General features: G+C 38.7%; 1 protein-coding gene across 7 annotated transcripts in view; it reads left to right on the plus strand.

The window, feature by feature from the left end:
- VAMP7 (vesicle associated membrane protein 7) overlaps positions 1-15,013 on the plus strand; it is a 78,778-nt gene that overhangs the window by 5,622 nt on the left and 58,143 nt on the right. For 3 of the 7 annotated variants that reach the window (XM_032265322.1, XM_032265325.1, XM_032265324.1), the window contains exons 2-5: positions 2,512-2,666; positions 9,465-9,522; positions 11,918-12,055; positions 14,254-14,344. In XM_032265322.1, coding sequence (XP_032121213.1) covers positions 2,521-2,666; positions 9,465-9,522; positions 11,918-12,055; positions 14,254-14,344 — 433 coding nt within the window. In that variant the 5' untranslated portion in view covers positions 2,512-2,520. Of the gene's footprint in view, positions 1-733; positions 919-2,511; positions 2,667-9,464; positions 9,523-11,917; positions 12,056-14,253; positions 14,345-15,013 lie in introns of all 7 variants that reach the window. The other 4 variants (XM_032265323.1, XM_032265327.1, XM_032265326.1 and 1 more) reach the window with 4 other exon arrangements.

Genomic DNA, 15,013 nt, shown 5'->3' on the forward strand with positions numbered 1-15,013 from the left:
TGACTGTACTTTATATAAACTCGAAAATGTTGTCATGTTCCCTCCAAGTCATCTTTTTCATGTTACATATCTCTAGTTCCTCCATCCAGTTGTCAGATGACACAATCTCCATGTCTCTCACCCATATTGTCTACCTTTTGTCCACTCGTTAAATATTCTACCCGGAATTGAATTCAGTATTTCACGTGTTCTCACCAGCACAGAGTGTAATGTTACTAATACTTAAACTGGTAGGACACCCTATTTCTTAATGTACTTTGAGATTATGTAAGCCTTTTTAAGCAATATCTCATACTGTTGGTTCATAATGAACTCACAGTCCACTAAAACACTAGATCTTTTTGTATTTGTTGCCAAGTTCAGTTTTCTTCTTGAACCCGCACTGGGGCTGAGGCTGCTACTTTTTCATCTCTCTATTTCAGGGAGCATATGATTTCTTATCTCTGTTTCTCTTTGTGTTTGTTCCTCTCTACTGTATGTCTCTTTGACCCTAAGCAATGACCTCCTTCCTTGTTATAAAACGTCACTGGTTGTTTTACAGTCTTCATTCTCTTTCTTTCCTTTCAACTTCTGGGCCACCACACTTTTGGGTTTCCCATTTGGTCCTCCTCAGTCCTTATCTTCCTTTCCCTCAACTGTTGGTTGTGCTTTGGGTTTTATCTGTGGCACTGTTTTTTTTTTTTTCCCTGTATGCAATATATCTTCAGCAAATAAATCATGTTTAAAATGGCAGATCTAACTGAGCTCATCTGGAAATAAAAGGACACAGAATCAGTCCCGGAGGAGAGTCAACATTTAGAGGTCAGGTGGAGGAGGAGGAGTCAGCAAGAAGACTGAAAGAGCAGCCAAAGATGTATGTAGGAGCATTTCAAGGAGGGTTGGTCAGCAGTGTTGACTGTTCCTGAGAGGTCAAGTAAGGTAAGAATAGAGAAGCAACCACTGTATTTTGCAACATAGAGGCTGTTGGTGACCTTTGGAAGCATGGTTTTTTGGAGTGTTAAGGGCAAAAGCCAGATTATAGTAAGTACAGGAGTTAAAAGGAGGCAGAGGAGCAGAGATAATGTGTAACAATGCTTTGAAGAAACACAACAGGGCCAGCACTTTGGGAGGCCAAGGCAGGTGGATCTCTGGAGCTGAGGAGTTCAATACCAGCCTGGGTGACATGGTGAAACCCTGGCTCTACAAAAAAAATACGAAAATAGCCAAGCGTGGTGGCACACACCTGTAGTCCTAGATACCCCAGAGGCTGAGGTTGGAGGATCACTTCAGCCAGAGAAATGGAGGCTGCTGTGAGCTGAGATCACACCACTGCACTCTAGCCTGGAGCTTGGGCAACAGAGCAAGACCTTGCCTCAAAAAAAAAAAAAAAAAAGAACAGTGGCATCCTTAGTTAGGAAGGCTTTAGTATCAAGGGAAATAAGGTATAAGACAGCAATTTGGAAACTGTAACTTGCTATGTATGTGTAAAGAGAATTCCAGAAAGATGATCAAGATCACAACCCTGGGGAACAACTTCATTTAGACAGTAGGAATGTGTGCTGTCGTTACATGCTGATATTCCAATAAGGAATCTGCACATTCCCTGATCTCAAGCAGTTTATAATTTGCTATTGTGTTTCATACTGCCTAGGTTTAAATTGCAGCTCCACACTTACTAGCTCTGTAATTTGGGGGAAATTTATAAGTCGTCTCAGTTTTCTCATCTATAACAAAAGTGTCATAATAGTGTATAATCTCATTGAGTTGTTAGGTTTAAATGAATTAATAATTATAAAGTACAGGTATTGATCGACTTACGATCTATGCAACTTACGACCATTCGACTTTATGACCACAATCGCTAGCCACTACTGCTCCGCGTCTGGCAGCGCAAACGTTGCCCAGCTGGGCGTACGACAGTGCGGACCAGCTTCCGGCAGGACTACCATCTCCGCGTGCATATAGCCTACTCAACGACCAAATCGTGTTACCACCGGTCTGTCAGAACCAATCGTGGTCATAAGTCGAGCACTAGCTGTAATTAAAATGGTACCTAGCACATAGTAAACAATAAATATAGGCTATTATTGTTAATAGTTATCTTTGTGAATCTAGAGTCTTAACTTCTGTTGAACTATTTCTCTAGAATAAATTTTCAGGATGGAATTACTGCATTAAAGAATGAAGACATCTTTGTGTCCCTTTGCTGTCTATGGTCATTGCTTTTCAAAAGGGCGATATCTGTTTGTGCTGTAATAATTTGTAAATGGATTCTATCAATGGGGTGTGTGTGTCTGTGTGTGTGTGTTTTGTATGTCTCTTTATATGTGTGCGTACAAGTATGGCTTAGGTTGTAAGTTTGTATAAAACTTTGAACTTGTTAAGCCTGCTCTTAAGTTGGTTGTTCAGTTTCATGTTACAGTACCTTGTTAGATACTATTTCCAGGTAGATGTTGATAAATGACATTAAATTACTTTTGAAAGATTATGTCAAATAAATATTCTAAATCTGTGTCTTTTTCCTTTTGATAGACTGAAGCCATGGCCATTCTTTTTGCTGTTGTTGCCAGGGGGACCACTATCCTTGCCAAACATGCTTGGTGTGGAGGAAACTTCCTGGAGGTGACAGAGCAGATTCTGGCTAAGATACCTTCTGAAAATAACAAACTAACATACTCACATGGCAAGTGAGTTCTGTTCTGGATGTGGTATGGGATGAAAGAAGGGAATTCTGTTATCGTAATCAGAATGGTAGAAAAGTGGAAAATAAGCTTCTAGGTACATAATTTGAATAAGCTGACAGAATAGTAAACTTCACCAGCTTAGAAAATATTTGGTTTTATTACTTATAAATGCATCTTGTAATTATTTTATTCTGTTATTGAAGTGTTATTATTTTATTTTGAAGAAAGATATGGAAATGTTAAATGTAAAAATGACTTTTCTCTAGAGCTGTATGATATGTGAAATGATTCAGATAAGATAGATAATGTTTCTTTGTTTATTCTTTCAGTAAATATTTACTGAGCACTTAACTATTGCCAGGTACTCTGCTTGGTGCTGGGGATATAACAAGAAATGTAATATTCGCCTTCTTAAGGGTTATAGCTTAATGAGGGTAGACAGTCAAATCCACGATGTCAGGGGTGGGAGGGTGGAAAGCAGTACATAGGAGGATGGTATTCCAAGTAGAAGGAACAGCAGGTAGAGAAGTATGTAGGCATGAGATCATATTGAGGGAACTGCAGACTGTTCTCTGTGACTGGTGCCCAGGATGGTGAAAATAAAGCTAGAGAGATGGGTAGAAGAAAAGTTGTGTAGGGCCTTGTAGGCCATATGAAGACTTTGGACTTTACCCTACGAGCAGTGGGAAGGCGTTGAAGGTTTTCAGTCAGGTCGTGACACGGTCAGGTTTGTTTGTATTTATTTAATTTAATTTAATTAATTTATTTATTTATTTTGAGACAGAGTCTCACTCTATCACCCAGGCTGAAGTGTAGTGGTGTGATCTCAGCTCACTGCCACCTCCATCTCCCAGGTTCAGGTGATTCTCGTGCCTTAGCCTCCTGAATAGCTGGGATTACAGGTGTGCACCACCATGCCCAGCTAATTTTTTTGTTTTTTTAGTAGAGACAGGGTTTCACCATGTTGGCCAGGCTGGTCTCGAGCTCCTGACCTCAGGTGATCCGCCTGCCTTGGCCTCCCAAAATGTTGAGATTACAGGTGTGAGCCACCGCTCCCTGCCCACAGTTAGGTTTTGCTTTAGAAAGATCATGCTGGTGGCTTATTAGAGAGGGCATAGATGGGAAATCTTAGTAATTAGTTTTAAAAAGTGCCTCCACCTTAGCCGGGTGTGGTGGCAGGCAACTGTATTACCAGCTACTTGAGAGGTTGAGGTAGAACAATCGCTTAAACCCAGGAGGCGTAGGTTGCAGTGAGCCTTGACCGTGCCATTGCATTCCAGCCTGGGTGGCACAGCAAGACTTATCTCAAAAAAAAAAAAAAAAAAAAAAAAAAAAAAAATGCCTCAACCTTACCCATTGACTCTTAAAAATCTTCTGTTACTTATTCTAGCCTTACTTCCTTAGTTCTCATCATAGAAGGAGGTCCTTATTACTTTCTATGGCTAACCGTTTATACAGTTTAAGATCCACTGTAAGCTGCCGTGAGAGAGACCCAAGATACAGTATTAATATTAATGAGATAGTCCAGAGATGAGTGGTTTGGGCTGTTGGGGTGACTGCCATTTCCAATTCCCTAATTCCCAGAGCAATTCGCATTTTCCATCTCTGGCCAACGCAGCTCCTTTGGTGCTTGTTATATCCCATTGCTTGTCAGTAATTTTAAAGACAGGGCCCAGAAGTGGCCTGATATTATATTGTTGAGAAGTTTCCACTTACATCTTATTGTTCTCTATGCAGTCATTTAGCCAACCTAGCTAGAAGGGAGGCCAGGAATTGTCATCTCTGGCTATGTAGTCGTGGGCTCAACTAAAACTCTGTTACTCTGGAGGAAGTTATAGGATATCAGGGGATGAGTTACAGTCTCCAGTGTACTCTTCTGGCCACCCAGATGTCTCAGTGAACCTTTATTCCCAAACATAGAATATGCCTCTTCTCTGAGGAGGTAGCTCCAAAGACCTATCTAGTTACTGTGTTTGGTTCCAAGTCCAGCATGTCTAGGTGGTACACAGTTCTCTCCATCAGGCCCTGGTGTGTCTCCTGTGGTCCACTGACCATAAACTAAAAGGCAAGTCATATGTTTTCCCTGCTGTCCCAGCCTAACCCGATAGACAATGGTGAGATAAGAAAAGGATCATCTCAATGAGAGTTACAAATTCCCATTAGGAAAAGGGAAAAATGAGAAACATGTAGAAGTCATTGCTTTCAAGTAATGATCAAATAATTATTGCCTCACACAATTTCAAAGCCTCCTTGTTCTGACGGGGGTGTGGTAGTGATTCTGTTTTCTTGGAGGAACTCCCTCACCTTGTTTCTCTGACTCCTGGCTTTGCTCTCCAGGGAGTTCTTCCTTTTTGGCCACATCCAAAATAGGAGTTAAAGAGTATATCATCTTTGGGAATTGTACACATGTTGTAGTCCTCTTCCTGCCAGCATAGGTTCTTAGGCCTAGAGGTTAGGGGTTAAATAATCCCAGCCTTTTATGATTTTGGCTTTATACTTTCTCTAAAAATATATTAGACTTATCATCTGTGTGTTTCTAGGCAGTTCCTGGGAAAATGTCCAGGGAAAGCACGTGCATGCCGTCCTTTTAGAAGCAAGACTGGAAAATAGGGCATATGTCTTCCACTCATCTATTATGAGCCAGAATTTAGTCACAGCCATATCTAGCTTTAAGGGAGGCTACAATATGTAATCCAATTAAAATGCAGTTATAGGGGCCAGGCGTGGTGGCTCACGCCTGTAATCCCAGCACTTTGGGAGGCCGAGGCGGGTGGATCACGAGGGTCAAGAGATCGAGACCATCCTGGTCAACATGGTGAGACCCTGTCTCTACTAAAAATACAAAACATTAGCTGGGCATGGTGGCGCGTGCCTGTAATCCCAGCTACTCAGGAGGCTGAGGCAGGAGAATCGCCTGAACCCCGGAGGCGAAGGTTGCGGTGAGCCGAGATCGCGCCGTTGCACTCCAGCCTGGGTAACGAGCGAAACTCCATCTCAAAAAAAAAAAAAAAAAAAAAAAAAAAATGCAGTTATAGCAGAAGGAGATGTTATTTGTCTGCCATGCCTCTCTAACTGTGTCTTTACCTAGTGCCCCCCTCTATCTTCTGGAATGAGACTCCATCATCACCAAGATGCTTTTTTCTTCTTTTTTTCTTCTTTTTAATCTTCTTCGCTATAATCATTTTTTATCCCAGTAAAAAATACCTTATTACTGTATACCAAAATAATTAATTCCAGTTTATTGTATATTAAACACTTTTTCCCCTTGAAATCTGTTCTTCATCTTGCTATTCCTATCTTTAATAGCATCACTGGCCACTTGATTGGCTAAGCCTAAAACTTCAGAATCATACTTCTTCACCAAATCCTTGCCATTCTCGTACAAGAAGTGTTTCAATTCAGTTCCTCTCCTCTACCCCAACTTTTACAGTGTTAGTTCAGGCCTTCATTACTTCTCATTTCTTAGAGCCCCCTCGTAACTGTTCTTCCTGCTTTTAGTTACTCCCACCTTAAGTCTGTATTTCACATCCCTGTGATGATACTTTCTTGCCTAAAATCCACTGTTTTTAGAATGAAGCAAACTCATACTTCACCATTTTGTACATTCCTGACCTTTCTGTTCTTATCTCCATAAGACTCTGCAATTCTCTCATCTGTGTTATTTCGAGCTTTGGTACTTTTTTTCATGCTTTTGTTATCTTCTAGGAATGCTGTTCTCTTCCTAAGCCTCCTTGTAAACTTTTGCTCACTTTACAGGCCCCAAACAAAATACTTTATTAATTTATACTTTAATGCCTCTAAAAGGGCAGTTCTGATTATGTTCCTTCCTTCAACAGATACTCTCTGCCAAATACTTTATTAATTTATACTTTAATGCCTCTAAAAGGGCAGTTCTGATTATGTTCCTTCCTTCAACAGATACTCTCTGCCCTCGGGGTAAAATTTCTTAATGGGACTTGGAAGATTCTACATAGCATCTAGTTTGTTCATATTGTAACACTTATCACATTGTATTATTATTATTATCATTATTTGAGATGGAGTTTCACTCTTGTTGCCCAGGCTGGAGTGCAATGGCACGATCTCAGCTCACCGCAACCTCCACCTCCCTGTTCAAGTGATTCTCCTGCCTCGGCCTCCCAAGTAGCTGGAATGACAGTGAGCATCACCATACCTGGCTAATTTTTGTTTTTTTTAGTAGAGATGGGGTTTTACCATGTTGGCCAGGCTGGTCTCGAACTCCTGACCTCAGGTGGTTTGCCCACCTTGGCCTTCCCAAAGTGCTGGGATACAGGTGTGAGCCACCATGCCTGGCCTATCTCTGTATTATAATTGAAATGATTGTTTGTCTCTGTCTCCTGACTGTAGGCTTCTTGATGACAGGGATCATACCTTGTTACCTTTTGTGGCGTGTGCACTGAGTGACTCACAAGTCTGGCTTAGGAGAAACAAATTTTATGGGGAAAGGGATGACTTTCATTTTGGGCATGTCATGTTTAAGCTATCTGTGGTATGTCCAGTTGGATATGTCTAGTAGACAGTAGCGTAGGTAGTTCTGGAGCTCAGGATTTAGGTCAGATCGAGATTTGGGAATTATTAGCATAATTGTGATAGCTGAAAACAAACAACCAAGCATAAGAGTGGATGCTGCCCTCCAGGGAGTAAGTGTGAAAAAAAGCAGGAGGCTAAGAAAGCTAGAAAACAGTAGTGTAGCGGAAGGAGACTATGATATAAACCAGGTATATTAGCCTACTTGGGCTGCTGTAACAAAATGCCGTAGACTGACTGGCCTAAACAACAGATACCTTGTTTCTCACAGTTCTGGAGACTGGGTGAGGTGCCAGCTGATTCAGTTCCTGATGAGGGCCTTCTTCCTGGCTGGCAGATGGCCACCTTCTTGCTGTGTCCTCAGGTGGTAGAAAGAGAGTGATCTCTTTCTTCCTGTTTTTTTAAAGCCACTGATCCCATCATGAGGGCCCCACCCTCATGACCTCATCTAACCTTAAGTGTCTCCCAAAAGCCTTATCTCCAAATATGGTCATACTGTACCATACGAATTTTGAAAGGACACAGTTCAGTCTATACCACCAGGCAAGGCTGATGTCAAGAAATCTAGTGAAGAGAAAACACTTTCCAAAAGGAAGCGGTCAACACCGTCATATGTTTCAGAGTGAGCTACTGGATATGGCAATGTGGAAGTCATTGGTGGAAATGGTGCAAATAGTTTTAGAATATTAGAGGACAAGATTTTGCCTGAGTTCCTATATCTCCTTGTAATTCATGTCAGGCCTCTATGTGAACATTAACATAATTCAACAGGTACACCTATCTAACTATCCACTTGCTCAAGGTACAAATCTGGGAGGCAAAATTGAGTTAACCTGTCTCATGCCAGTCACCAAGTTCTATAAATGCTACCTCCTATCTCTCTTCTCTGTTCCTTTTTCTTTGTTACCCATTCTACTTTAGTTTATTTCCTTCCTCATTTCTTACCCAGTAGTTATACTACAGTAGTCTTCTGTCTAGTCCTCCTCTGAGTCAGTGTTCCACACTCTAGCCAATGTGTCCTTTTTAAAGTGCAAATCTGATCACAGCCTCCCTAGGCTAAAACCTTTAGATACTTGTTCATTATTCTTAGGACAATGCACAGTTTATAATCTTGTATGACCTGATTTTTGCTTACTTGTCCAGCCTTGTCTGTCCAAATAATTTACGTTTTCTGTGTGAACCAATTTTACTTTCCTAAATCTGTTTTGCACTCTTTTATTTCTAGGCCTTTATGCTTGCTGCTCCTCTCTGGAAAAAGTCTTTGCTTACTTTTTTTGGAAACAGGTTCTCACTTCGTTACCCAGGCTGGAGTGCAGTGGCACAATCTCGGCTTACTACAGCCTCCACCTCCTGGGTTCAAACGATCCTCCTGCCTCAGCCTCCCAGGTAGCTGGGTCTATAGGTGTGCACCACCACACCTGGCTAATTTTTGTAGAGACGGGGTTTTGCCATGTTGCCCAGGCTGGTCTTGAACTCCTGAGCTCAAGCGATCTGCCTGCCTCAGCCTCCCAAAGTGCTAGGATTACAGGTATGAGCCACCATGCCTGACCTTTTGTTCACTCTTTACCTTGCCATCTGTTATTCTTCAGGTCTTAAATCAGATGTCACTTGTTGCAGGAAATCTTTCTGGTTACCCTTTGGCAAATCTTCATTTTGTGCCTCATCTATTAATATGTACCCAGAGTATCATGTACTCTGCTTTTAACTTTCTGCCATACTGTTTGCCATGCTGCACTATAATTCCTTGCACAATGATCCCTGTGAAGACTGGGACTTTAGTGGTTTTGCTTTTCAGTGTCCTGAGCATCCAGCACAGTAACTAACTCAAGTAGATACTCAGATGTTGAGAATTTGGTAGAAGAGATGTTTGCTTTAAGAACTTAGGAAAAAGCAAAGAAAACCATATGGCCTATTGGGGGTTATTCTTAATTACATGCTACTCCTAAGATGTTATCTCTTGTTCATGCCTTAAGAGTCCAATTATGCTTTTGCAGCTATAGTTCTAATGGGTAATACACTTGCTGTTGTGCTGTGAAGCCAGAATAGAGATCTTCTTTTTATTTCTTATTTACTCCTATCAGTTTGACTTGAAAGAAACAGGTATATTGGGAAGGGGAAGAGGGAAAATAGACTGTATCCATAAATAATATGGCAACATTCGCAGTACTGAACTTGCTTATACATAGATAGAAGATAGAAGTAAAAGTGATGTTGCTTATAACCACAGTAAGTTTTATATCTTTTATTCTACAGTTATTTGTTTCATTACATCTGCCAAGACAGGATTGTATATCTTTGTATCACTGATGATGTAAGTAACTTGAAGACATATTGCTATTTAACTATGTGTACTGTTAATATAGTCAGTTCTTAATTATCTATACCAGGGGTCCCCAACCCCCAGGCTGCAGACCAGTACAGGTCTGTAGCCTGTTAGGAACCAGGCCACACAGCAGGAGGTAAGCGGCCTATGAGCAAGCATTAACACCTGAGCTCTGCGTCCTGTCAGATCAGCAACAGCATTAGATTCTTATATGAGTGCGAACCCTGTTGTGAACTGTGCATCTGAGCGATTTAGGTTGCACACACTTTATGAGAATCTAACTGATGCCTGATGATCTGAGGCGGAACAGTTTAATCCTAAAACCATTCGCCCTCCCCCAGTCCATGGAAAAATTGTCTTCTACAAAACCAGTCCCTGGTGCCAAAAAGGTTGGGGACTGCTGATCTGTACCTATGGTGGGTAAAGGTGATGCAAACCTTACATAGCTGGAATTTTTTATCATTTGCATTTGTCATATAGAGCGGCAAATGATAAGAAAACTTGATACTGGGGTATGTGCAAATCAGTTCAATTTTGGTAAAGTTTTAGCTTCTTCCAACTTCTACATTTATCCTATTGCGTAGTGAGAATTGGTGTTCATAATTACAATTATTTGATGTCAAAAACCTCTCAAAAATTGTTTACCTGGAATATTTAATTGGACAATGTCATTACTCCTATCAATAATGATTTATTTAATGTATATGAACTTTGGAAAAACAAAATTAACTATACATTATGATCAGCTATATAAACCTGTAGTTTACATTGGTTAGGTTTGACTATTTGTCGGCTCTCAGCCCAAAATTCTCAGTAGCTTAATGATGTCATTAAGGTCCTTTCTCTTCTCTGCTTTCCTCAATGTCTCCTTCTTCCCAGACAGGTTGCCATTATGGTTACACAGAGCTACATACTTACTTATTCATGTCCAAAGAAGAGGGACTGTATCTTCTTGAGTGTCTTATTGTAGGAATGAGGAAGCTTTTCCCAGCTGCATGCCCTCCCCTCCCCCTGCTTTCAAAGTGAACTTCCTTTCGTGTCTTATTGGCTGCATGCTCATTTCTAAAGTGCCTACTGACAAGAGACATGGAATTGGCATTGTTGCCATAGATCAGGGTTCCTAATCTTTATTGTATCACAGACTCATCACTTGTGGGACACTCCCAGAATGCTTTTGTTTTCTTTTTTTTTTTTTTTTAATTTTCCTTTTCCAGAATGGTTTTAAATGTATAAAACACACATGATTCTAACAAAACCAATTATATTGAAATATGTATAATATTCAAAATATTTTTAAAACTTGTATATGCTTTATGAAATCATTAATAAGATCTAGTCATGGGTCTAATAACTAATAATTGATATGATGGGTATAAACAGTATTTTGAGATATCTATAACTGTGATGGTATATGAAAAAATATTTCTGTTGGTGACAGTTACAGGTACTATTTAATATTACTCTAGTTATGAATATATTACCTATATTCACAATTGAAATGTAAGTTAATGATTGATAAAAATGATGTGATTTTTTTTCTATCCAAGTATGAAGGCCCCTTGAATTTGGACCATTGACCCCAATTTAAGAACCCTTGGCTTAGACTAAGCATCTTGGATGAAAGGGAAATGAATGTCACAGAGATCATCACAGTGATTTTTATCTTTGGCTTCACAGTATTTTCTAAAAGCAGGAAAAATCCAGCTATATGTGAAATGACTGATGTGAAAGAGCTTGGAGTAGATGAAAAATATTATGAAATCTGGGATAGATTTGAGCCTCATATATCTCGAGCTATAATTGATATACACATAAACATACATAAATAAACATATAGACATTCATTTTTTTTCCTCTCAGGCATTCTTCTAGAGAACACACATACTTTTTGACTGGCTGGGATTAGACATGAGTATGTTACTTGATCTTTTCAAATGTGCCACCACTATTGAAAAACTTCAATTGGAAGTTAATGTCAGTAGTATTATCTGTGTGTGTGAAAGACTATATGATTATTATGGGTTTTTTAAACATATTCTTGTGTTGGGCCTTCTAATAGATCCTATGAAATATATGGAAGAAGTAAAACCCAATTCCTGACATTAAGAAGTTGATAACCTAGGTATCATTATATTCTGTTGTCAGTGACCTGATACATCTGGACTCACTCTCAGCTCTTTCATTTACTAGTTATTGGACATTTGGACAAGTTAGTTACTTTTTCAGAGCCATTCTTTACTTATCTTTAAGATAGGATCAATGCCAGTTCTTCCTCATAGAATCATTGCTCAGTAAATGTTATCTGTTTTTATTGTTGTTCTTAATCACTTACATCATCTTTTTTTATTTTCTAAAGGTGAATTCTTCCTTGATCTCTTTTCAGGATTTTGAACGTTCCCGAGCCTTTAATTTTCTGAATGAGATAAAGAAGAGGTTCCAGACTACCTATGGTTCAAGAGCACAGACAGCACTTCCATATGCCATGAATAGTGAGTTCTCAAGTGTCTTGGCTGCACAGCTGGTAAGATCTTTCTCACGATAAGGTATTTTGATTCATAATTCATTACTTTCAAACACTGAATCTAGGGGCCCCTGACCTGCAATATAGTTTTCTGATTGTGTTACTGTAAGTCAACATAATAAAACTTCTCTGATTAAAAAAAACTGTAAAGGGGCCATTTTAAAGTAGAAAACAGTGATATTCCCTGTATTCTCTATTAATAGTGGTCAGAGTATCTCATGATTGGAAGAACATTGAAGATCATCTAGCTCAACTACCCATCTAATGCTTAAATGTGTTCAACATGCCAAATGATCTTTTAACCTGTCTACCCTTCCATGAGGCAGATTTAATTTTCCAACAACCCAAATTAATAATTTGAAACTCAAACTCTCTTCACCTGTATGAATTCCTAATTGTCAGTTCAGTGAGGCTTTACATGTGTATATACCTGTGGAATACCACTGTACTCAAGACAGCATTTTCATCACCCTAAAAATTCCCTCAACAAGCCCTTACCAGTTGGTCCCCTCCCCAACACTCTGCCCCAGGCAACCACTGATCTGTTTTCTTTCACTATAAATTAGTTTTGTCTTTTATAGAACTTTCTGTAGATAGAATCATACAGTCTATACTGTATGATTTTTTTTGTGTCTTGTTTCACTCAGTGTAAGGCTTTTGATATTCTTCCATGTTGTGTAAATCAGTAGTTTGTTCCCCATTTTGCTGAGTAGTATTATATGCATGTACCATAATTTGTTTATCCATTCACCTGTTGCTGGATGTTTGGGTTGCTTCCAGTTTTCAGCTGTCACAAATAAAGCTGCTATGAACCTCCATGTACAAGTCTTTGTGTGGACATATGTTCTTATTTCTCTTTGATAAATACCTAGGAATGGAATTGCTAGGTCATATGGTAGGTAATGTGTAATTTTTTTTTTTAAATCATATTTTTTTCCCAAAGTGGTTGTACCATTTTATATTCTCACCAGTAGTTTCAGTGTCTCTGCGTCCTTGCCAACACTTACTGTGGTCTGTTTAAGTTTTTCCATTCCAGTCGATGCGTAATGGTATCTCATTGTGGTTTTAATTTATATTTTCATGATGTGAGACACCTTTCAAAATGCTTTCCTTTTATCCATGAAACTATTTGAGTATAAATACCTAAGCTCTAGCTATGATTTTGTTGCGAGTTAAAAAAAAAAAAAGAGGTATTGTAATTGAATACTTTAACTTCTGTGTTTTTAATATTCTGAGTATTACATTTCTAAATTTTATACACACACACACACACACACTTCTGACAATAAAGTTCCTTTAAACTGGTTACTTATAAACCTTTATTATTTGAGCAGTTGGTTTGTTTCATACTCCCCACAGAGAAATGTTCATCTCTGTAGAACTATACAAAAATACCAGTGCTTAGTCAAAAGTAAATAGGGTCAGCTAGAAACAAAACATTCAAATTAATCAATTTGTCATTAGCTCCAGATCTATGTGACCCTCTGAACGAATCTCTGCCTTTTCCTTCAGCTGTAAATTGAGATAATAATAGCATCGTTTCATAGAGTTTTGGGGTGGATTAAATAATATCCCCTGTTTGAAACACTTAACACAATGAAGTGACTGGAACATTGTGTATTAAGCACCCTGTAATTGTTAACTATGGATAATAATTTCAAAATATATATTTTCTGTGTCTTTCTTAGATTCTAGATCATGTGATAAGCTAATAAAAACAGTTTATATGCTATGATCCTAGCAGATACAAGAACAGATGCTAAGAAGCTGGTCCAGCCCCTACGTCATCATACTCAAGAAGTGGGGAACAATTTTGCAGCATTCTTTCCCCCACTGCCTCAACTATAGTCTTCTTTTTCTCCTTTCTTCCCTGTCTGAGCACAGATTATATGTACCCCCCCACAACCTCAGCCCCACAAGTCACATATATGTTTGATATAATATTTAGTTTTAATTTATTTAAAATAAGGTAATATTTTTAGACTATATACTTACAGTTTATATGGAAGCATTTTTTATGCTGCCCATATTTTTTGTAGGTATTATAACATTTTTCCAGGAAAGTGACATATATCTTTTATATCAATAGAGACATAATTTTATAGCATTCCTCGGTGTAAATTGTCATTCCTCTTATTTTTGTTATCCTATTGTAAATAATGTGTGGATACCATAAGTTAAAATCTATTTTCTTATAGAAGCATCACTCCGAGAATAAGGGCCTAGACAAAGTGATGGAGACTCAAGCCCAAGTGGATGAACTGAAAGGAATTATGGTCAGAAACATAGGTATGTTTCATGGCATAATTTCATGCATGTGGGCAAAAATGATAACAGATTACTTGACTGAGGTCAAATTATTCTGGAGAAGCCGAAATAGCACTTCCTTATTCTTACCATTGGAAGTTAATTGTCAGCTGAGACTGTCAGCTGTCTGCTTGTGCAAATGGTTTCTTCTTAGTATTTGCAACTGTTCTTCATTCTAAATTTATTATTTGCTTAGCAAGACTAATTTCTAAGAACCTTATGATATTTCAGCAGTTTAGAGTAATTTGGTCAGTTTTGGCTGGAGATACCCAGATAGCTGATACTATCATTAGACTGCTAAAATATAATTTTTTGACCTTCTTAGAAAGTTTGTGGTTCTTGATTAAAAGAAATAATTGGACCAAAAAACTGTTGTTTACTTCCAAAAAAATAAACTATGTTATAATTTCCATCTAATGGCCCAGATTCATTTTATCAGGAGCCTGTTTAGCACATTAAAATAATCCAGAAAAATGCTTCAAGTGTATTTTCAATTGGTTTATGCAGTGGTATTTAGATTTAAGATTCTGCTAGTTTTTTAAATGTTATTTTCTATTTATTTATTTTTAAAATATATATAGAGAGAAATGGGGTTTCAGTATGTTGCCTAGGCTGGTCTTGAACTTCTGGCCTCAAGCCATCCTCCTGCTT

This window comes from Sapajus apella, unplaced genomic scaffold (assembly GCF_009761245.1).
Source record: "Sapajus apella isolate SASKATOON/1434 unplaced genomic scaffold, GSC_monkey_1.0 scaffold149, whole genome shotgun sequence".
Lineage (NCBI taxonomy): Eukaryota > Metazoa > Chordata > Mammalia > Primates > Cebidae > Sapajus > Sapajus apella.